Raw genomic sequence first — 22286 nt, forward strand, 5'->3', positions numbered from 1 at the left:
AAATCTGGGCTTGATATCATAGAAAAGGACAAAGGAGTTTTCTCGCTCTGAGTTTGACTTGTAATTCCTGAGTCAGGAGCACAGTACTGTTCGAACCACGGACCGTGCTTTGGAGTTGCCCAGGAGAAATGGGGAAGCATTCTCAGTGTCCACCCATCCAAGGCAGGACGCTGTGCTATGTGCTGTGACCATCCACACCATTCCTTACGCCTGACGTATGAGTCAGCTTAGCTAAAGTCCCATGAGATCTGCAGAGTATTTGGGATTCTGGGAATGACTTGGGTTCCGTCAGTCTCCTTGATGCCAAATATGTCAGTAAGAGTACCTTTAGTGAGTAGTTAAAACCTAAAAATGAACTTTCCATACCACAGGATTAGAAAAATCAGATTTTTATTTTAAAATATTTTCAAAGTTTAATGCCATAGTGGAACAACTGAAGGAGAGTTGAACCAAATTCTCAAGGAATTAGAGAAGCATCTGCCAATGCAAGCAGGTCTGCATAAAGACACATGGTTTATAAATGAGCACAACAGAAGGTACCCTGGCCAAAGGAACAGGCTGGAGAACAGAAGGAAGTAACAGAGGGCCCTCCAGAGGGACAGGCACACTACAGTCACTCAAAGCTCTGGACCCCAAGAGGGCCTCCAAAGCCACCTACCCCACTGCACACGTCTTGCCCTCTCTGAGCCCAGGGCATGGAGACTGGAGGCTAGTTCACCATCATGTTGGCATAGCCACCCATGACTTGGCACCTCTCATGACCTCTGGCTCAACCCAGCAAGGTTCAGAGAATGGACCTGTTCTCCCTGCCCTTCAGCAAGGACCAGGGAGGGGAGGCGTTGGGGCAAGTAGGATTATTTCCCTGAAAACAGGGAGCTGGTTCCTCAAATAGAATGGGCATCCATCCAGCATGGTGCTGCAGGGAGAATGGAGCCATGAGTTTTACCTGAGACATACATCTTGAGAGAAAGTATCCCCCAAGGCCAGGCTCTGAGCCCGATCCTAGAACCTGGGATGGGGAGACTTCCAGCCTGAGTTTAGGAAGTTATCACCTCCTGTCAGTCCCTCCAGTCTTCATTTGGGTTTGTCATAACAGGACAGTTACACTCCACAATAAATAATTTCCCCCAGGATCCCTGCACCACCACCCCCCACCAGTTAACCTCTCAGGAGTCTGAAGGGGGGAAAAGTGGCTATTTCTGACCCCACCCACCCATCACCAGTGACCTTCCCTGATACATCTGGCCGCCCCACTAAGGCCTTTCCAGCACCTCCAAAGACACTGTCTTAGCAGATCAGAGCCCCAGGAGAGTTTTAAGGCACAGAAGTTTTGTAGCATTAAGGAGACCTTGTGAGAGGAGGAGGAGTCTCTAAGGCAAAGCCACCATGTCCATTCTTCCTGTCTGCTACCTCTCTTGCTTCCACAGGTATCAGACAGACCCCCTTGGCCTGGTCCTGGCAGTCACAGGCCCACCTTGGACACCTCCAGCTTACTCATGGAGAACAGAGCCCAAGGTGTGGAGGACCCTCCTTCAGGTGGCATAGTGAGCTCTGCCCTGTGGTGGCCCAAGGCACCATCCAGCCCAAAATCCAGGCAGTGAAGCAGGGAGTACAAAGCAAGACCTCAAATCAAAGCCACTACCCTTCCCATCCCCCACTTCCCACATGGGGCACCTTGGAAATGTCTGAGCACACGAGGGGAAGATCGAGTACCTGGTCTGTGACCACAGTGACCAAAAAAGCTCCACTCCACCTGTCTCACCAGGAAACAGCAACTGAGGACACAGAATGCTGGACCTCTGCTCTCCACAGCCCCTGCTGTCATCCCCTGCTGCAAGTCGTGTGCTCCCAGACCGAGCCAGCCTCCTCAAGAGGGGTCAGAACAGAGCCTCTGCACAGAGCATGAACAGGCCCCTGGCTAGAATCCTGGCCACAGACCCTCCTCTCCTCATTCAGACCTCACCTCACTGCCTCCAGTTTGCCCTGCATGGGCCCCTGGCCACCTGCAGAGAGACCCTTTGGGCCCCAGAACAGGAACTCTCGGGGGGTCCAAGTGAGAGCAGTTTGCTGGGAGAGCGTGGAGCCCACGCTGCCAATTTGGGTTCCAGCCGCTATCCCAGCCCTGGAGTGAGCCATGTGCTTGGTATCAGAGCATGGCCTTTGTCTCTTGCACTGGCCCCAAATGTTCTACCTCTGTGTCAGAACTGTTTCCAAGGAGCAAGTGAAAAAATTTTGTTTTCACATAAGTGGCTGCTAAAGCTTAGTGTACAGAACTCCTTGTCTATTTCCAGAAACTTGGCTTTCCATCTGAGTCCCAAATTTGTAGGAGTTTTGTAAACAGGTACTTCAGACCACTCATTTAAGGAGGGAGAAGAGCTGTGGGGAGAAGGATTCTGCAATATTTTCTTTCTGACTCGGTCTCAGCACAGCGGCAGCACAAACCAAGGGCATCGGTGGTGGCACCTTAGCACCCAGAGCACTCCTCTTGGAGGATTGGGGTCAAAGGCCAAGTGGCTGTTACCTGCACACAGAAGAGACAGCACACAGGTCAGACAAAGGGCCTAGAAGGCAGACAGACAAGTCAGTGGGTCCGCCCACGAGGGCGGGTCAAGGTGGGGTCTGTACACCCTGCATACCCTGCCCAACCTCGCTGACGGCCAACAAACCAGCTCAAGGGCAAGGCCAAGACCAGTCAGACCAGCAAGGAGCCTGGCCACGGGTGTTGGCTCCTGTCCTTCACCCTCAATCCCAGAAGCATGAGAAAGATAAGGGGCATCACCTGTGCCCAGGGACCGAGGCACCCCAATTCAGGGAACATAACTGCTGTTCTAGCTGGGAGATGCGGAACGCCAGGTAGGATGAAGACATGACCAAGAAGCAGATCCTGGAGAAAGAGGGGTAGGGAGGAGGTGAGTCTCTCTTCTAGAAAGGGGGCATTTTTACAGGATCAGCAAACACAGGAGTGGGACTAAGCTAGTTCCTGCAGCCAGAGGAATTAAACAACACTTTGCCTACAGCTTCGTTCAGACCTGGGCCTCTTTCTTCCGAGAGGCCACAAGGGGGTCCTGAGACTCGTCCCCATGGAAGTATCCCTGAAGCCCAGCAAGAGTTGTGGGTCCTTCAGCAGAGCCCACCTTCCCTCTAACCAGCCACCTTGGTCCCATACCCCCTCTGTGAGGCCACTAAGATTACCCCCTCAGGTGGTAGCCTTTCCCCGAGGCAAGTGCTGAGGTTGACAGTCGATACCCAGCCGGCAGACCCAGAGGAAGGTGCCGAGATAAGGCGAGGGAATCCAGAGGCTGCTGGCTGTTCATAAAACATCCCACCAAGCTCACTGCTCTACTAGCTCTTAGGCCGAATGACAGACAAGCCTGGGGTCCCAGGAAACACCCCAGTGGTGGGCAGTGGGAAGGCCATGGCCCTCCCCTGGTCTATCTGACAGGCCTCTCAGACGTTGCCAGACCCTCTCCCTCCCCAATCCTTTGCAACTTTTTCTTTCTTCACTAGTTTCATGTTTTGCCCCTTCCCCACAGCCTTAACCCTAAATTACAGGTCTGAAGGAATAAAAACCGGAGATACTGTCTCTTGCTCCGGAAGGGGCTGCTGCATGCCCACCCCTGCCAGGAGCTTGCAGCTGACCCAGAACCTTCTCCCTCACTCGGGACACCGACTTCCCCACACACCAAGCCTCTGGCTTTAAACACCCAGACACCCAGGCAGGTCGGGTCAAGCACGCACCCACACCCGCCACTCTCCAGCCACCTACAGCACGAAGACGATCGTCAGGAGCCGGTAATCCCAGAGCCTGAGCTCCCCGTGGCCCACGGGCCCCGCCTCCAGCTTCTCCTCACAGTCGGAGGTCTCTGCAAGAGGACAGCATTCGGCAGCGTCCTGGGGCAGAAGGCAAGCCCCCAGCCCACTCCCCAACCCCTGTTCTCTGAAGCCACACGAGCTCTTGGCTTCCCCTTATGGATTTGCAGAAAGAAAGAAACTGCCCTGAGAAGCCCTCCTGGCTGTGATGACCTCTTTTCACAGAAGTGGGAGGACGGAAAACCTTGTCTTTGCGAGCAGTTGCCATGGACAAGCAGGCTGAACTCACCAGACCCCAGAGGCTTCTTGGAGGGGAAGAAGCTGTCCGTGGATTCCATGGATGCCCGAGAGATACAAGGGATGCTGTCTGGGAGGGACAGGGACCTGGAGGCAGGGCACACTTTCCTCCACTTCATCTCAGGGATGAGGGCTTCCTGCAGAGAAGGCAGGAGATACTGTCTAACCTTGGCCCTTGAGATCTCACTTGCCCTAAGGATCCACGCTAGGTTTATCAAAGCCTTTCCGTATATTATCAGTATGGATGCCTATCGAGCATGAAAGCAGATACCCAGAAGCAGGGAAACCACAGCCACAGCAATCACATTTCTCATCTGCTACCTTGCTGTAACCAGCCACTCTTCCAGGGGACGGTGTCTTTGAAGACTGCTAGTGTAGAACCAGGACATGAGGCAACCCAGGGGCGTGCTCAGATCAGCTGAGTCCAGGAGGGTCAAAAGAATTTGGACGGGCACAAACTCACATTCGCTATCTTAGATGGAATAAGTTGTGCTTCCTGCTAATCTGGGCTCTGAGTACATCACTGCCCTTGGCAGGGGCACTTAAGGTCCCCATCAATAAAAATGGGAACATTGCCTTCCATCCCCTGCATGGCATTGTGCATATCACATGCTTGGCTAAACACTTAATGGTTACAGACAGAGACTTCAAAACACCCTGGAGTCATTGCTATCCTCTCACCCCAACCCCTACCCTAGAAACTTTACTTACCCAGGATCCCAGGAACAAAAGAAAGGGCCGGGACCTCGGCAAATCTACAGCCTGCCTGTGTTCTAGAATGATAGCCTTCAGAGCTCTATCTCAGGGACATCAGCCCTTTGAAGGCCCTCCTGACTCCACTAAAGGGAAGAGGATGGGTTGCTGGCCCTGTACCTACGAAGGTGTTGGGGTCCAACCAGGGCCAAGTTCCGGGGGCTGGGCATGTATTCTGCTCAGAATGTCAACATAATCTGCCCAGGACTCTGCATGGCGTGGAGGGGGGTGGGTCTTGGGGACACGCTGACACAGCATGCCACTGGCTCTTGATCCTGGTGCCCTAGTTCTGCACTGTCGGCCCCCCTCCGGGAGGCTCTGAAGTCTCAAAGCCACAGGCAACCTCAGGCCAGCATCTTCTGCTCCCAGCCTTAGTTCTCACCAGAGACTCGCACTCAGGTTCCTCTGGAAACTCTCTTACACACAGACTCTTCTTGCTTGAAGGCTGGCGACAGAAGGGAACAGGGGTTACCTGTCCATCACGGAGCAGCCAGAGTCAGACATGGGGAGGGACGAACACTCTCCAAGAGAGCTTTGCCTCCAAGTGAGCCCTTGGGTCAGATGGAGTCTAAAGTGTTTGCGGGGAGGATCCCTAGTTAATGCTGAAGCAGAGGGCAAATCCAAGGGGATGCACTCCCCCACATGCTGCCCTCCCCCTTCCTCAGCACAGGCCAGAGAGAGCTGAAGTGGCCACACGCTCCTGTCTGTCTGCACTGAGGAAGCACAAGTGAGGGCTGCACATGGGACACACAGTGGCCCAATGGCCTCAGAGAGACAAGCTCCCCAGCATAGATACCCGGTCCAAGGACTGCCTCTGATTCACTGAGCCTGAGCCTGTTACTCCCTCTCTCTGCCCGGGTTCCCTGTGCCCAAGAGATGGGCCGACCTCCCCCCAGCACCCATGTCCCAAGGCCTCAGTCCAGGCCTGAGCAATCTCCCGGGCCCCAGCCCTGCCCCAGGCTCCATACCTGTAGGTGGGTGCAGACCCTTCTCAGCATGTCGTATACACTGTCCCGGGAGAGCAGGGACACAAAGACATACTGGAATACAGAAAACAGAAAGGGGCGAGGTACATAAAGACCTGGGAGAGTGCCAGGGTCAAGCTGTGGGCTCCTGGGGCTGGGATGGGGAGACAGACAAGGGAGTGCTGGCCCAGAAATTTACTGACCTTCTGGCTGGTGTTGGTGGTGATGGCCAGGCCATTGGGAAGGAGCCGTGCCATCTTGTGTTTTTTGATCATTTGCACAGACACTACGGGAATGACCACCTGATGAGGGGAGAGGCAGGCTTCTCTCAGGACTCACGCCCGAGGACACAGTCCCCCCACTTCCTGCTTAGGGCCCCAGCCATACCTGGCAGTGAGCCAGGCATGAGCACCATGGACAAGTCTGGCCCACAGGGGAGAGTATCTGGACCTCCCACCTCCTCGCGTGGGCTCCCTTCCAGTCATCTCCCACCCCAAGGCAGCACCCTCCACTCTAGGCTCTTACTCCATCATCTAAGAGGCAAGGGTGGTTGCCCTGGTGAATCCCATACTCCAGTAAGACTTCCCTGAGCCACCCCACCTGGCCACTTTATGACCCCGAAAGTGTGACATCCCACTCGGTTTCTAAAGGCATTTATGAGGCACCCCATGGGCAGAGTAACTCGGCAGTGAACTCTTCAGGCCGCTCAGGCCAGATGTGGAGTCTCAATCGGGGCGGGTTTGGAAGGGTGGGGCTACTGCCCTGACACAGGGTAGAGTGCCTCGCAGTGAGAGGCCTCACCAAGCGCCAGAGTGCAGAGGGACAGGTCTGACTTGAGGTGTGCCCACAGGCCGGGGGCTTCTCTTCCCCAGGCTGAGGCCTTACCACTTATTACTACCTTGATATCCTTGCCGAAGAGGCTGGCATGGAAGCAGAGCCAGTTGGGGGAGATGTAGAGCCGGCCCTGGAGAAGCAGGTCCCTCTGGAGGGCACAGGAGCACACTGGGAAGTCACACGAATGAGACCGCCGTGAGCAAGGCCCGGCCGGGAGCCCCAGGGCCTGGGTCCTCCCACTCAGAGTCCAGAGTCCAGCCTCGGGGACTCTCCTCCTCAGTCCCCTCCTCAATCCCAGGCCCCAACCACCCATTCCCTCAGCACCCTCGCATCCTTTCCTGAGAATCCTGACCACCCCTAGTAGTCATGTATGGATGAGAGAGTTAGACTACAAAGAAAGCTGAGCCCCAAAGAACTGATACTTTTGAACTATGGTGTTGGAGAAGACTCTTGAGAGTCCCTTGGACTGCAAGGAGATCCAGCCAGTCCATCCTAAAGGAGATCAGTCCTGGGTGTTCATTGGAAGGACTGACGTTGATGCTGAAACCAGTATTTTGGCCACCTGATGCGAAGAGCTGACTCATTTGAAAAGACCCTGATGCTGAGAAAGATTGAGGGCAGGAGGAGAAGGGGACGACAGAGGATGAGATGGCTGGATGGCATCACTGACTCAATGGACATGGGTTTGGGTGGACTCTGGGAGTTGGTGATGGACAGGGAGGCCTGGCGTGCTGCGATTCATGGGGTCGCAAAGAGTTGGACACGAGTGAGCGACTGAACTGAACTACTCTGCCCGCCCCTCCAGACTGCTAGATCCTTCCTCTTCCTCCACCCATGCCCCAGAAGCTCTGCGGGGTTTCTGCGCTGTCCCCCCAACCTGGATGTTCACCCCCATAGGCAGAACCTCTTGCCCTGCTCTTCCCTGGAGAGAGGGCCTAGATCGTGCAAATGTTCTGACACACTCCTTGAGAGGTCAGGGCAGGAAAGAGTAGTCACTGATAAGAGCAGAACAGAAATGAGATTTGGAAGCCCTGACATTCAAGAAAATCTTCACAAGTCAACTTCATGTCTCAAATCAGCCCAATCTTCTCACATGAAAAAAAGACCAACCACTTCAAAGGGCAGCCAGTTCCCATGGCTGAACTTGTGCCTGGAGGTTCCAGGGGGAGAGGCCCGCTCTCCCAGGGAGGCAGCTCACCTTTGAGAACCACTTCCTCCAAGGGAATATCCTTAAACAGCTTGTGGTACTGCTGGTTGTATTTACTCCGTAGCGTCTGCAAAACACAGGAGCTGGGTCTGAGAAGTCCCAGGAGATCATCCCAGCAGAGGGCCTTGCTCCAGCCACCAGGAAATAAGGCCACAGGGCGCGGGGGGCCTCCGGGGTCTTAGCCATGAAGCTGCAGCTGAGCAGCCAGTGGGTGAGGAGGGCTGACTTCTGAGCACAGCTTGTTTCCTGGCGACATGGGGTCTTAAGAGGCAGCCCATGACAGGAAGGGGACATGATGCCCACCCAGGAGGGGACATCCCCCAGGTTTCCTGGTGACAGGCCTCTGGCCACAGAGCTGACAGTCACCAAGGCAGCCCAGGACCCCCTCCCCCAGCAGGTAGTAAGAAGTTGGCCTCCACACACTTACCCCTTCTCCGCTACACTTCTTTACATCTTCACCCTTCAAGCCTTCTGGCCAGGACAGACTGCAAAGGAGACACGCCATTGCAGGGGCAAGGAACCTCGAGTCCTGCCTCCCCCGCCCCATGCATCCTTGGAGCCAGTTCTGCCCTGGCCTCAAGTCACCAGCTTGGGGCAGAGATTGGAGACCGGGGCTCGTCTCCAGGGGCCACAGCAAACTGGTGAGCACAGCAAGCGCAGAGCTCGCCCTGGGCAAGGGCACTCCTGCTACGGGGAGGGGTCAGCTGTGCGCAGCCACCCCCCAGCCCCAGAAGGTATAGGCAACCTGAGCCTCACCTCCCAGGGATGCTTACAGCCGACCACCCCGGGGGTCAAAAAACCCCTCCCATTTCTCTGCCCAAGGGACAAGCTGAGGAGCAGGCCCAGGATGAATGAGCAGGAGGCCAGGGATGGGGCCCAGTATGGGGAGTGGGTGGGGTGGAGGCGTCAGACTCACAGCTCTGGGGCCTGGCCGTGGGCCATGATCCCGGCAGGACTGCCCTCCTCGCAGCCGCCTCCCTGGGCAGACTCGCCTGACCTGATGGAGGCTACCAAAGCTGCCAGAGGTGGGGGGGGGGGGGGGGGTTGCTGAAACGCAAACCTTTGCCCTGTCCAGGTTGGCCTGAGGACAGATGGGCAGAGAGGAGGATGGTAACCTGAGAAGCCTAGACTCTGCTAGGTCCCAGCACCCTGGGCTAGGCCTGGGGGTGGAAGGAAGAGGCCCCGGGCAGCCTATGCCCAAACTGACCCCCTGACACAGCCTTAAGGCCCCCTTTCTTACAGGTCACCTCCCAAGGGCTGCCCACCTCCAATCGGACATACGTCTGACTGGGAAATGGGCCTCACCTGGTGTCTTGGGCTCTCTGGACCCCGCCTAGCTTCTCGGTGCTCTTCTTCAGAGAAGCTGTCTTCCCACGCATCTGTTGGTTGCTGAGGAGAAACGGGCCCTCATCAGGAAGGCGGGGTCTCTGGGGACACCCTTCCTGGCCAGCTCCACCATGCCCAGGGTGGCTGCCTCTGCCCCCCACCCAACACCCGTCCTGCTATTCCAGAGGAGGCTGGAGATGCCACAGTCCGGAGGCGGCTGAGACAGAAGCCTCGCTCACCGGCCTTCCTGGAAGCCTGAAGTCCAGTTTATGCCTGGGTCAGAAGGAGAATCAGCCTCCCAGGGAGCTGCCAGCCCCACTCTTAAGAAGGCAGCTGGGAGGGAGGCCCCTGAGACTTGCTCACACCTGAAAGCAAAAGTTTCAGAGTGCCCAGACAGCATTACCATAAAGCGTCCCAGCTTCTGGGAAAGGACTCGCGCACAGGAGGCCTTATCAAGGCTGGGCAGCAGGTGCGTGTGTGAACGTCAGCCCACAGGTGAGTGTGGGCTGAGGGGGCGGGGCTGCCCCACACCTGGAAGCGGCCTCGACGCCTTCACGCCGTCAGGGAAGCTCGTCCCTGAGAGCCAAACCATCTCAAAAATGTCCCATAGAGAGGGCCCGGCACGGGGCAGACAGGTGGTCACCAGGCAGGCGGGGCTCCCCCAAAGGCGCTTCAGTTCATGCCTCCCCTAAACAGCTCCAGAGCCTAGGGTTCACCCTTTCCTGCTCCTCCCGAGCAGAAACACCAGGAATCAGTAAAGCCTGAGCAGGAAAACTAGCTGAGTGAGCCCAGGGGTGACGGGAAGAGAGGGTGGCCAAGGAGGGCAATGTGGTGGCCGTGAATAGGTAACGGGGTCTGTGCACTGGTCTCTCAGCAGGTAAGGAGCTGGAACCTGCAGATCCCAGCGCTCCCTCCCTCTCAGCTGTGCAGCCAGATAATGTCAAAATTCTCTCCAAGAACAGAGCTATCGCCTCAGCCGAGATCTGCCAAGACCCTTCCAGGTTATTAACCTGACCCCCTCCCACCCTACCATTGTACAGACAGGAAACTGAGAGGCCCGCCAAGAGGCAGGCTGTCCCAGTGCCGCATAGCAAGGCCGGAGGAGCTCTCACCCACCAAATGGGCCAACCACGTGGGCTGGTGACCTCTGTCCTCAACCGTATGGAGAATTTTGGTGCACATATCAGGTATTCCTAATCTTGCAAAGTGACAGGTTGCGCTAGTAATTTGACCCCTTGACCCCTAAAGCTAGGACTTCCCAGGTGGCTTGGCAGTAAAGAATCTGCCCACAGTGCAGGAGACTCAGGAGACATGGGTTCATCCCTGGATTGGGAAGACCCCCTGGAAGAGAAAACGGCAACCCATTCCAGTATTCTCGTCTGGAAAATCCCATGGACAGAGGATCCTGGTGGGCTACAGCCCATGGAGTCGCAAAGAGTCGGACACAACTGAGCATGTATGCATGCTCCTAAAGCTAACTTCTGGATCTATTTGGGTCCATCACTACACATTTCACAGAGACACCCCTCCAAACCTTCAGCTTTTTAAGCTTATTATAGAAAATACAAGAAATATAAAACATATAAAGTATGATGATCAAAAATCACGCATAAGGGACTTCCCTGGTAGTCCAGTGGTTAAGAATCTGCCTTCCAATGCAAGGGATACCAGTTGGTCAGGGAACTAAGATCCCACATGCAGAAGGGAAACTAAGCCTGCGTGCCACAATGAAAGAGCCCAAATGCCACAACTGAGACCCGACACAGCCAAAAATACATAAATAAAAACAGTTCTTAAGAATCACCCATAAGGAAGAAATTCCCAGGAATTCCCTGGTGGTCCAGTGGTTAGGACTCTGTACTTTCACTTTGAAGGGGGAACTAAGATCCTACACACTACAGGGCAGGGCCAAAAATAAAAAAAATTCTCCCCCAAATCACACAAAGAAAATATTTATTCATAAATATATAATTTGTGTAAGTGGGATTATATATCACATAACTGGTGTGCCCTGGTTTTGATGCTTAACATGATTTCATGAGACATTCCCCATGTCATTATTCGTTCCTCAGATAGATTCTCAGAAGTAAAATTAGTGGATGGAGAATGAGCATCTCTAAGGATCTTTTAGACCTAGTTCCAAAATGCCTTCCAGATGCTATACTGATGATGAGCATGGCCTTCAGCACTATATGAGGGTGCCCACTGCCCTACATCCAGGCCCTACATGGGCTATTATCTTTCTCTCACCTTGCAAAGTTGATAAGTGAAAATATATTATTTTCATTTCTATTTCTGTTTACTGATAGGTTCAACATTTTTTGCCAAATACCTTTTGACCACTGGGATTTCATCTGTGAAGTGTCTATAAGTATCTTCATGTCTTTCTTATTGTCTACCTTCTTTGTTGAGAAGATTCATCCTTAGGTTTATCATTTTTGCAAATATTTCCCCTATTTGCCTTTTATCTCTGTCTGTGGTATTGCTGCTATATTTGTGTTTAATTTTTGTATGGCAGATTCCAGCCCTGTCTTTCATGTCTTTTTTCCTTTCTTGCTTTGAGTGCTTCGACAGGAGAGGCCCCCGAGGCAAGTGTGCACAAGTCGAACAAGCCTTCACGAGCTTGAATCCTGCAGCCCAGGAACCCTCTGGGCCTCCAGGGAAGAGAAGAAAGATGTGGGCTCCACTCTAAGGAACACATTCCGGCCCGGACAACTGAGGATAAAACAGGACCCCAAGAGGAAGGAGGAGGAGCTGGGCCATGGTTTCAGAGGCAGGAAGCCTGTCCCTCATGTACTAAAAAGTATGATTCAAGTTGTCAGGGCTGCAGGAGCTCAAATGACACAGAGTCAAAGTTACAGCCGGATTTCCAGAGAAAAGGAAGCTGAGCCTCACCAACTGGGTGGGACTGCAATCCTGCTTGGCTTCCTCACCTAACCCTGCATGGATAATCAAGCCTTTGCATGGATTCTAAACTAACTCATCCTTAGGTTCAAAGACCTCAGAAGGGGTGCCTTCCCTGGGCCCTTCCCCAGCCTAGTGATGAGCCCTGCTGCAGGCTCTCACTGCCCCGAACCTCAGGCTCCTCTCAGACACTTGTGGGTGAGCTCTAACTGCCCATCTCCAGGGGCTACAGGACACTTCCGCCATCACCGCAACCTCTGAACCTAGGGCAACACCAATGTGCAGCTCACATTTGTGACATGTGTAGACAGTGTAAGCGAAATCAAGAACAGAAGCTGGAGGGAGAAGGGCCATGAAAATAACAAAAGAAGGCTGTTGTGATTCCCATAGCATCTCCATGAAGAAAACAGAAATGGAAAGAGGGATGTCGCTGGTGGTTCACAGGTTAAGACCACACTCCTGATGCAGGGCACATGGACTCCATCCCTGGTCAGGGAACTAAGATCCCACATGCTTACAGTGGGCCAACATTTAGTATAGTGCTGCCAAAATTTTTTTAAAAAAGAAAAGGACAGAAAGAAAAATGGGGAAAACATCTCAAATATGTTTAAACTAAAAGTAACCTCTTTTCATGTGATTATCATGGTGGTCAAAAGCCAATCCTTCATATCCATCAATTAAAACCAGCTCCTCCTGGTCATCCTGATAATGCTGTTGATTCAGAAACCCTGGATATGGCTGAAATGCACTGGTTTTAAAATCATCTTCAAATCAGACTCTCTACTAATTCGTCTTCTTTCCCATAGTATTTGTTTAGATGAGTAGAAATAAAGAGACGGGAGCAAAGTCCAGTGAAAAGCTAGGTCTGGGGCAATGTTCAGCAAGAATTCACCAACAGAACCAGTCAAGCAGGGTCCAAGCAAGGAGCAACAGGGCTCTGATCCAGAGGAGAGAGATGGCAAGAGCAGGGAGCTGGAGAGTGGGGAGCCAGCCTGGGTCCCCCAACCCTGCTGGCAGCCTCTGTTCCCATAGAGAATTACTCAACCAAGTTGCTCTTGCTCTCTGGGCTGTGACCGACACCTCCTACCCGGGCACCCCCATCCCACCTCCACATGCAGACTGTGGGGTTGACATCAGGGGTCTTCAAATCCATATCTATTTTTTTCAATCAAAGCTACAAAATATGTCATTACTGTCATGAGGAGGGTGGAGTGGGGGGTGGCGGGTTCAGTATTTTGGACATTAAAGGGGGTTATAGGGACTTCCCTGGTGGTCCAGTGGTTAAGAATCGCCTTCCAATGCAGGGGACATGGGTTGGATCCCAGGTCAGGGAACCAAGAGCCCACATGCCATGCAGCTAAAAAGAAAAAAAAAAAAAAAAAACACCAAGCATCTGAGGAAAATAGCTAGAATAAAAGTTTGAGAACAAAACAAAACAAAAAAAAGCAGAGGGAGTTGCAAAGACTTGAAAATTCCTCAGATGAGGCCCTCTCACCCTGCTGAGCCTGATGGGAAGGCAAGATGCTGATCTGGGGGATACAGCTATGCTTGCCCCACCCTTGGGCCTCACGCCCGAAAAACTCAGGCTACCTGCCCATCCCTTCCACAAATACTTGCTGAGCTTATCACCCCATGAGCCTGGTATGAACCTGCCCAGGCCAAGAGAGCTGCTGAGAGGGAGGGGATGGGCAGCTAGCACTCAGAGATGTCAGGAGGGGAGCCAGGCCCATCAGGAAAGGGGAGACACACAGAGAGGAGGTTAAGAGAGGGAGACAGAGGCAGTGCAAAGCGGACCCGGAGATGCAGAGCCTCGCTGCTCCCCACAGGCCCCAGGGACAAAGTCTCAAGGGACACCTGCCACACACACACACACACACACACACACACACACACACACACACTCTCTCTGCTCCCCCAGGCTCAAAATATCTGCACCAGGCAGACACTCCCCAATCTAAGTCCCTAACTGTGACACCTCATCCCTCCTGAGCAGCAGAGCCTGCCATCTAGACGGATCCATCAAAGTGAATTCAATATCATCTCCTCAAATCTGCTTCCCCTTGAAAGGCCCCATCCTCCACAGTTCCCCAAGCCAGACTATTCAACCCACCCCACACCCTGTCAACCCCCAGGGCCCCGAGAGCCACGATGCCGTCTGCTGTCCCCCCTCCTGCGGCACCAGGCAAGCCCAGGCCGCCATCATCTCTCTCCTGGATGCTGGCATCAGCTTCCTAACGACACCCACCCCCCGCCCTGCCCTGCACACCTGGCCCTCTCCCACATCCACGCTGCCAACCGAGCCATCTGCAGCCCAGATCTGAGCCTGCCAACCACCCCCTTCCCCACCTCCTGACTTTCCTCCTGGAGTTCCTGCTTGCCTCCTCAGCTGGCCTTCCTGCTTCCTTCCCAGCCTCACCCGTATAACTCAGTGGCATCCCTTCACCCTGCATGTTCGCTCTTCCTGGGACTTCCGGCCATGTTATCTACCTGGAGAATTCCCCAATCATCCTTCTAGGTTCAGCTCAGGTATCACCTCCTCTGTGAAGCCTTCCCAGCTTTCCCCCAGCAAGCTGGGCATCCCTCCTCTGTGGCCCCCTGCCCCCTTTTTCATGCTGCTGCTCCTGCACTTACCACCCCAGTGCTTGTCTGTTTAGACACCTGAGCTCCACCAGGAGTGTGTCTTCTACATCTCTGTACCCCCAGCACGCAGTAGGCACCCAATGTTTTTTAAAGGAATGAGTATGGAGAGACCGAAAAAGAGACATGCTGACACTTCAAGATGGAGAAAGGGAGGGGAAAAAAGCCAGACAGTAAGTGTGAAGGAGGGACTTCCCCTGTGATCCAGTGGCTAAGACTCTGAGCTCACAATGCAGGGGGCCCAGGTTTGATCCCTAGTCAGGGAACTAGATCCTGCATGCCTCAACTAAGACCCAGTGCAGCCAAATAAATAAATGATATTTTTAAAAACGAGTGAAGGAGGCCCAGAGAATGATGGGTGCCCAGCAGTAAGGGGAGGGGTGGTGGACAGGAGCTGATGGGGGTCACCCACAGATGGGCCCTTCCCTCCAGGAGCCCCAGCCTGTGGAGCAGGCAGACAGCCCAGCCCAGTAGCACCAGGCACTGAAACCGTGCTCGCTGAATAATCAAAGAGGAGATAAGGTGGGAGGCAGAAGGCATACAGAAGAGGATAAAGTGGCCCAGACAGCATGGGATGGGGTATGGGGGGGAAACACAGGCTGGGCCACTCCTGCCCTCACAGTTGCCTCCCTGGCAACAGTCCCTTGGCTTACCCAGCCCCCCACCCACAACCTTCCCTAACCACTGGGATAACCTCCCCCCAAGGCTCCTCAAGCCTCAGGCAACAGCAGTGCCTGTGGCTGATGCAGAAGTGGAAAACTTGGCCAGGCCTGACAGTGTCAATCAGCTAGGACTTCATGGTCACAGGAGGGTCCCCTTGGGCATCTCCTCCCCCAGGGTGGGTGTCCACACACTCTCCCGAGTTGTCTCCTAGTGGACATCTGAGATGCTAGAGCATCCTGTGGGTCCTGTCAGCTCTTCTCAAGGCCAAGGACAGCTCCACCCTCTCCTGCAAGCAGCCAGGATGCTGGGCACCGGTTGGTCCAAGGAGAGACCTCTTCCAAACAGAAAGCACAGCAGCAGCCCCTGAGAATGCAAAGCCACAGATCACGGATAGAGCCACTGAGGGACAGACACATCCTGGGAGGAACATCAGCCACTGGGGCTCCGTGGCCTGGACGTTAGGGCACCTCCAAACTTCCCCAGCTCTCCCTCTCCACACACAGCTCACCACTTACTTCACAGAGAAAAGAGACCATTCTGTTAACTCTGCTGGGGACATACTAGAATTACCTCTAGAGCTTTTTTAGAAAACTAACCAAACAAAAATGATGCCTGAGCCCTGTTCTCAGACCAATTAAATCAGAATCTCTGATTTAGGATAGCATTTAGGTAACTAGACCTTTTTAACTTGTTACTGACATTTCATTTACATATTAAAGAGGGCACATAAAGTAAGTGTACAGTGCAATGTATTTTGCCAATGGACCAAACCTGAAAACCCACCCCCCTCAAAGCCCCTCCTGCTTCTTCCAGTCCTACTGCCCCTACCCCCCACCTCGGGTCAGTGATAACCACCAGCCTGATTCCAGCAGCACGGATTGTCTCTGCCTCTTCAGGAACTTTCCACGGATGGAATCATATGGTACATGTTCTTCTTTTACTCGGCAACACACTTGTGAGATTCATCCACAGTGCTGCGTGTGGTTGCAAACTGTGCATTTTCACCAATCTTTAGAATTCCATTATATGGACATATTGCAATTGATTGATTTTACTGTTGAAGGGCATTTTGCTGTTGAGTTTCCAGTTTTTCCCTGTTACAAAACCATTGCTACAAACATTCCAGCACCTGTCTGGCAGACACAAGTATTCATTCTATGGGTAAACACTTAGGATTGGAATTGCCGGGTCATAAGTTTCAACTTCAGACTTTTAAAAGCTCTCAGGTGATTTTAAAGCCCTTCTTTCTTTGTGGTTCAGGGGGAGATGCAGACTTCCTGGTCTCCATGGCTAATCCTCCCGCCTGGGTGCTGGACCTGGGGCCCTGACCCTCCTACACCTCCACCCAGCCCTCCAGAGTTCCAGGAACATCCTTGGCAAGACAGGGAATCACACTGTTAATAGAGATTTCTTTCATCTGTGAAGGTTGCAGAGTTCACTTACTGAACAGTGCCAAGGAAGTAAGACCTGCCTTCCCATGTGGCAGGGCCAGCCTGAACTACGATGTGTCCTTCCCAAGAGCCTCCCTAGCTTTCTCTCGGGGCCACTGTCCCCACATACCACCCAAAAACTGGTTAACAAGACCTCTCTCCAAGGGAAACTGGAACCATGTGGACGGAGTCAGGCTCATCAGTTGAGCTCAGAGTCAGGTTCAATCAAAACACGGAAACCGGAAGATGAAAGGCAATCTCCTTTTGCAAAAAAAACTCTATTATTTCTCACACAGAAGCTGCACCGCACTTATTTTCTAATAACTTTCTTATGTCCATATGCAAGACAACAACAGTTTCACCCTTTCCACCCACAAGAAAAGGTAAGACTTCCCCGGTGGTCCGATGGCTAAGACTCCAGGCTCCCAACGCAGGGGGGCCTGGGTTTGATCCCTGGTCAGGGAACTAGATTCCATGTGCCGCAACTAAGACCCAATGCAGCTAAGTAAATAAATTTCTTTTTTAAAGGCAGGGGGAGAGAATCCCATAAGTGAACTTCACACTGAATATAAGGGATGGGGCTCTGAGTTGGGGGCCACATGCTGGATGCCAATCCAACTGTCCTGCTCAGCAACCCTGGCAAAGGACTCAGGGTGCGGCAGGCACGAAGCAGTCACAAATCCTCCTTCCCAGGAGCTTTCTGAGAACCCCTGGGCCAGGAATATGCTTAGTTTTCCTTTACAACCTGCAGCTGTTTCAAAATAACAGGAGACGTGGAGGATCAGAGACCCGGCTTCCCAAGACTGCCCCGTTTGTACAGAGGACCCTGGCCGTGGCCAACAGAGCCACAGGTGTGCCCCAGACCTGAGCAAAGACACCCGCAAGCCGACCAGCAGCCTCTTTAGAATGAAAAACTGAGCTGGCCCGTCAGGTTCTCTTTCTGATGAATCCTAATGGGAGATGCGGGGGGTGGAGTGGGCAGCTAGAGGCAGGGAGCTGGCAGGAGAGAGCTGCAGGTGTGGTCGGCCAGAGTCACTGGGTGCACCTGGAGACTGGGTCTAGAATGAGGGAGAGAGTAGACAGAGAAGCAGGTGGAGCCTTCCCTGGTGGTCCAGTGGCTAAGATGCTGCCCTTTCAATGCAGGGGGACCTGGGTTCAATCCCTGGTCAGGGAAATAAGATTCCACAGTGCCACAACTAAGAGTTCAATGTTAGGACCTAGTGCAGCCAAGTAAACACTTCTTTTAAAAGAGAGAAAGAAGCAGGTGGCCCGTGGGCCAAGCCCTCCATCTGGGAGACACCAAAGAGGGTCCGCTCCCCTCATCTGCTCCTTAACTTTCAGTTCTGCTTCCAGGGCCCGGGCCCTTGCAGCCAAGACTAAAATCCCCCACACGTGGTTTGCCCAAAGACCACACAGGAGGACAGATATACGAGGCCCTTTAAGACACAAAAGACACAATGGGGGCAGGTGGTAGAATTTACACTTCACCCACGGGTGGAGGAGGGAAGCTCAGCTGGGTTCACTGGCAGCGCAGGGCCAGGACTCCATAGAGGTCTGATACCCACAGCTGGGGGTACCATACTCGCAATGAGCCTTCAGGGCCAGGAGAGGGAAGAGAACTCTGAGAAAGGTTCAGATCAAGTCTGGCCCTGTTAACGAGGGAGCCCTCAGGGAGAAGGAGGTGAAGGAACCTGGCTCATGATTTCCCCTAATCTCAGGCCAACTCTAGTCACACAAGGGAGGTGCATCATCCCCATTACACAGATGAGGAAACTGAGACCCAGAGAGGTAAAGCTCCTTGCTCTTGACCACATAACTGGAGTTAGTGGAGCTGGAATTCAAACTTCAGTCTGGCTGAAAGTGCACACACTGCTTGGAGGGCTTGGGGGCCCCAAATTCTGTCCTTTCCTCGAGTTTTTCCTGCTGCAGGGCCAGACCCCCACTCTCCTCATAGGACCAGTAAAGGGGGACTCAGGGAGGCAGAGAGTGACTCTACTGAGCTGAGATGACCATGCAGGAGCCCCACTGGGAAGTAGGGTTCCTTAGATCAGACCAGACCCCTCCACCAGATTTTATTTTCCTGACTCCAAGAACCAAACAAACAGGGAGAGCTAGTTGCTCAGGAGATGTGGGCTGGCCCCACCCTCGTGGGGCAGCTGGATTCAGCCTGAACAAGGACCCCTTTGAGCTCTGGTGCTAACAAGAACTCCTACCTCCCGGGATCTCAGAAACCCTGGGTCCTCCCATTGAGTGGGAGCTGGGAGGGCCGAGAGCTAGGCGGGTCCCATCTTCTTTCAGTAGTCAAGCTGTTTGGTGGACTGGACCAGCCCTGGTTAAGGGCCCCACTTGTTTTCCCTGCCCCCTGACCTCCCGCCCAGGACTGGGTTCTCTCAGCACACCAGGCTGGCCTGCTCCTCATGGGGACAGAATTCGGGGGCAAAGTGCTCAGGTTGACGCCTCCCCTGCCCCTGGGAGTGGTGCTAATGAGCCGCCCCGCCAGCCCTGCCAGGACCCCCATCCAGCTAAGCTGCTCCTGCCTCAGGTGGAAACCCCCTCGCTGCCATCCCTCAGCACCTCTCCCCGCCGAAGCCTGGCCGGCCTGTGCCTCCAGGAGCGCAGACCGCTCCCTCCTCGTGCCCACCCCATGTCTGCTCAGAGAGCTCCCTTGCCGCCTTGCCTGTTGCTGTGGCTGGCCTCTCCACTTCCTGTCTTACCCCAGGGCCTCGCACAACTCCAGGCATACAGTAAGTGCTCAGTAACTGTTGACTTAGGACAAATGCTTCCTGTAGGAAACCCCTCTGTGTAGTTTCTTTAGCATCAGTGGGGGCTCGGGATGTAAACCTAAGAACCTGGAGTGAGAGCAACCACTCAAGTTAGCCTCTGGCTCCCTCCTTCCTGACCCCCAGGCCCCTCCTCTGAGTCTGCTTCCTCCTCTGTAAAGAGGGGAGAATCCCCTCTCCCTGCAGACGGTCAGGGTTCCTGTGAGGATCTGAGAGAGGTCACGGCCCAGCCCTGGTCAAGGGGTGGGTTCTCCCAGCCGTGCCCACTGAGCCTCCCACCCTTGCCGGCACCCCGCCCCACCTCCCCCGTCCCACCCTGGTCCCTGAGGGGTGCCAAGGTGGGCACCCCATGGGAAGTAGAGATGGAGGCACCCCAGGCCCCCCCGGTACCCACAAAGCTTCATAAGTGTCCTGTGGGACTGAATCTTTTTCCTGGTGACAGCGGCTGCGGGAGGGCCCTCTTCACACCTGGGGCGGCACCCACGGACAGTCTCCCACCCCCTCGAGCTCAGAGGTGCTCCCAGAGCTCAGACCCAGCCATACTCAGGATCCCGTCCTCTCTTCTCCCCCTACCAGAGGTCTGAGGCCAACAATTGGCCCCCTTCCTGACCAGAGCGCAAAGACTTGCAGACTGAGAACAGTCACCAGGGAGACTGCTGGTGACTGCCAGGTGAAACCCGGAATCTTCGCTCCGGGAGACATCCAGGATTTCCTACAAAGCCCAGGCTACGATGGAGCAGGGAGCTGGTCCTGCAGAGTGACCCGCCTGTCGCTGGCCCTGTCCCGCTGTGCCCACTGCTGGAGCAGAATCAGAGTGAGCTGGCACCCCTGGACCTGGTCACAGACCACTTTTTCTTGGCAGGCCACTTGGGGCCTGGCTGTTTCCAGACTAGAAGCTGGTCATTCAGGTCTAAACACAGACTTGCATTCATTAAGAAACAGAGCACTCCTGTGCTCCTGGGGGCCACCCTCCGCTGGGCCCGCTGAGCGGAGGGCCCACAGACACCCTCAGATGCTCCAGGCTGCCAGGAGGGGTGGCTGCTCCCGGAACAAGTCAACTCTGTCCATCCATGGATCCCATGCGGTGCACTCTGGGACACCCATCTCAGAATGCAGTAGCTTTGGGAACCCACTCTGCTCTTCTCAGAGCCCTGGGGGTCTTGAGAGGTCTCAGGGTCCCGAAAGACCCTGGGCGTGGGGACAGGAAGACAGGGAGGCAGGCCTGAAAGAACCTCTCACAGCCTTGGGGAAGCCACTCTCTCCTTCTGGGCCTCAGTTACCCCTCAACAAAGGGGCAAGAAAGTCTCCACCCAGGAGAGAAAGCAAATGTTGTCTGAGGGAATGACAAAGCCAAGCCCAGGATTTGGTGAGCAGCAGCTGGCCACTGGCTCTCTGTGGTCAGAACTCCGACCCCAGGAGAGGCTGGCAACAGCGTAGCCCTCAAAGGCTGCCGGCCACTCTGCCTCCCTCCTCTAAACTCCAACTGAATGCCTGGATTCACTTAGCTCTGTGTAAGTGCTGTGTGCACGAAGAGGCATGAGGCAAACTACTATCCCCAAAATGCTTGGTGGGAGAGGCAGACGTGAAACAAATATTTATAGAGATCAATACATAATTATAACTGTGTAATGTGTACTATGAAGGCAAGACACAGTGTCTGAGAGCACCTCAATCAAGGAGCCCTGAATCAACTGCAGAGAGAGGGGAAGACGTCCCTGAAGACACAGCAGCAGCATTTGCCCTGATAGTCAATGGATGCTAGTCAGACCAAAGCGCTGGGGGGGAGAGGAGGGTTGGAGGGTACTGGGGAGGGGTCATGGTAGGGCAGGGATTCCCTACCTCTGGCATCTGATGATGATCCGAGGCAGAGCTGATGCAATAATAATTTGAAATAAAGTGCACAGTAACTATAATCTGCTTGAATCATCTTGAAACCACCCATTCCCCCCTACCCATCTGTGGAAAAATTGTCTTCCATGAAGCTGGTCCCTGGTGCCAAAAAGGTGGGGGACCACTGTTTAGAGGGTTTATGATATGCAAAAGCCCTGAGGCCAGATGTGTATAGCATGTAGGAGAAACGTAAACAGAGCCTTTGTGTCTGGAAGGTGGAGGTGAGCAGTGAAGTAATGAGCAATGGGGCTGGAGAGGTAGGCAGGGTAGATCATGCAGGACCCAATGGGCCCCAGTAAGGGTTTTTGTCATTCTCTTAAAAGCTAGGGGGAAGCAATGAAGGGATTTAAAAGGGAAAAGACACTATCAATTTCGTATGTTAAGAATATGAAACAGCATCTGTTTGAGCTGGCATACATGGACATGTTCATAGATCACCCTAAGACATAGATTTGTTTCAAATACAAAATGGTGTGGAAGTGGGGAGTAGAGGATGAGTATTGCTGAAATGGGGACAACCTTATGTTGGTAGTTGTTTTAGTTGGTGGTGATGGATACACAGTCACTGACTCTCTGTGGTCAGAAGAACCCAGATCCCAGGAGAAGTTGGCAGGAGCCTAGGATGGAGGAGGGGTCCATCCTACAACTCTCCTCCTCTTTTTTTTTTTTTTTTTGATACCCAGAGATACCCAGAGAGTGGCTGTGATTCTTTTTTTTTTTTTTTAATTCATATTTTTTTTAATTTTTGGCTGCACTGGGTCTTTGTTACTTAGCAAGGGCTTTCTCTAGG

The 22286-nt window shown here is 53.7% G+C and overlaps 1 protein-coding gene across 3 annotated transcripts; it reads right to left on the reverse strand.

Moving 5' to 3' along the window:
* Positions 1-373: 373 nt before the first annotated feature.
* GRAMD2A (GRAM domain containing 2A) lies at positions 374-10070 on the reverse strand. 3 transcript variants are annotated; one of them, XM_070468766.1, is made up of 13 exons: positions 9432-10070; positions 9172-9255; positions 8783-8947; positions 8294-8351; positions 7858-7933; positions 6724-6827; positions 6029-6127; positions 5829-5900; positions 5243-5332; positions 4100-4244; positions 3767-3863; positions 2780-2884; positions 374-2521 (listed from the first exon to the last, which is right to left on the reverse strand). In XM_070468766.1, the coding sequence occupies exons 1-13, from the start codon at positions 9596-9598 to the stop codon at positions 2518-2520; spliced, it is 1266 nt and encodes a 421-aa protein (XP_070324867.1). In that variant the 5' UTR covers positions 9599-10070; the 3' UTR covers positions 374-2517. The 3 variants fall into 3 exon arrangements, with proteins under 3 accessions (XP_070324867.1, XP_070324869.1, XP_070324868.1); XM_070468768.1 differs by lacking the exon at positions 3767-3863; XM_070468767.1 differs by lacking the exon at positions 374-2521 and having other exon boundaries at positions 2776-2884; positions 5243-5305.
* Between the last annotated feature and the right edge of the window lie 12216 nt (positions 10071-22286).

This window comes from Odocoileus virginianus, chromosome 6, assembly GCF_023699985.2.
Source record: "Odocoileus virginianus isolate 20LAN1187 ecotype Illinois chromosome 6, Ovbor_1.2, whole genome shotgun sequence".
Classification (NCBI taxonomy): domain Eukaryota; kingdom Metazoa; phylum Chordata; class Mammalia; order Artiodactyla; family Cervidae; genus Odocoileus; species Odocoileus virginianus.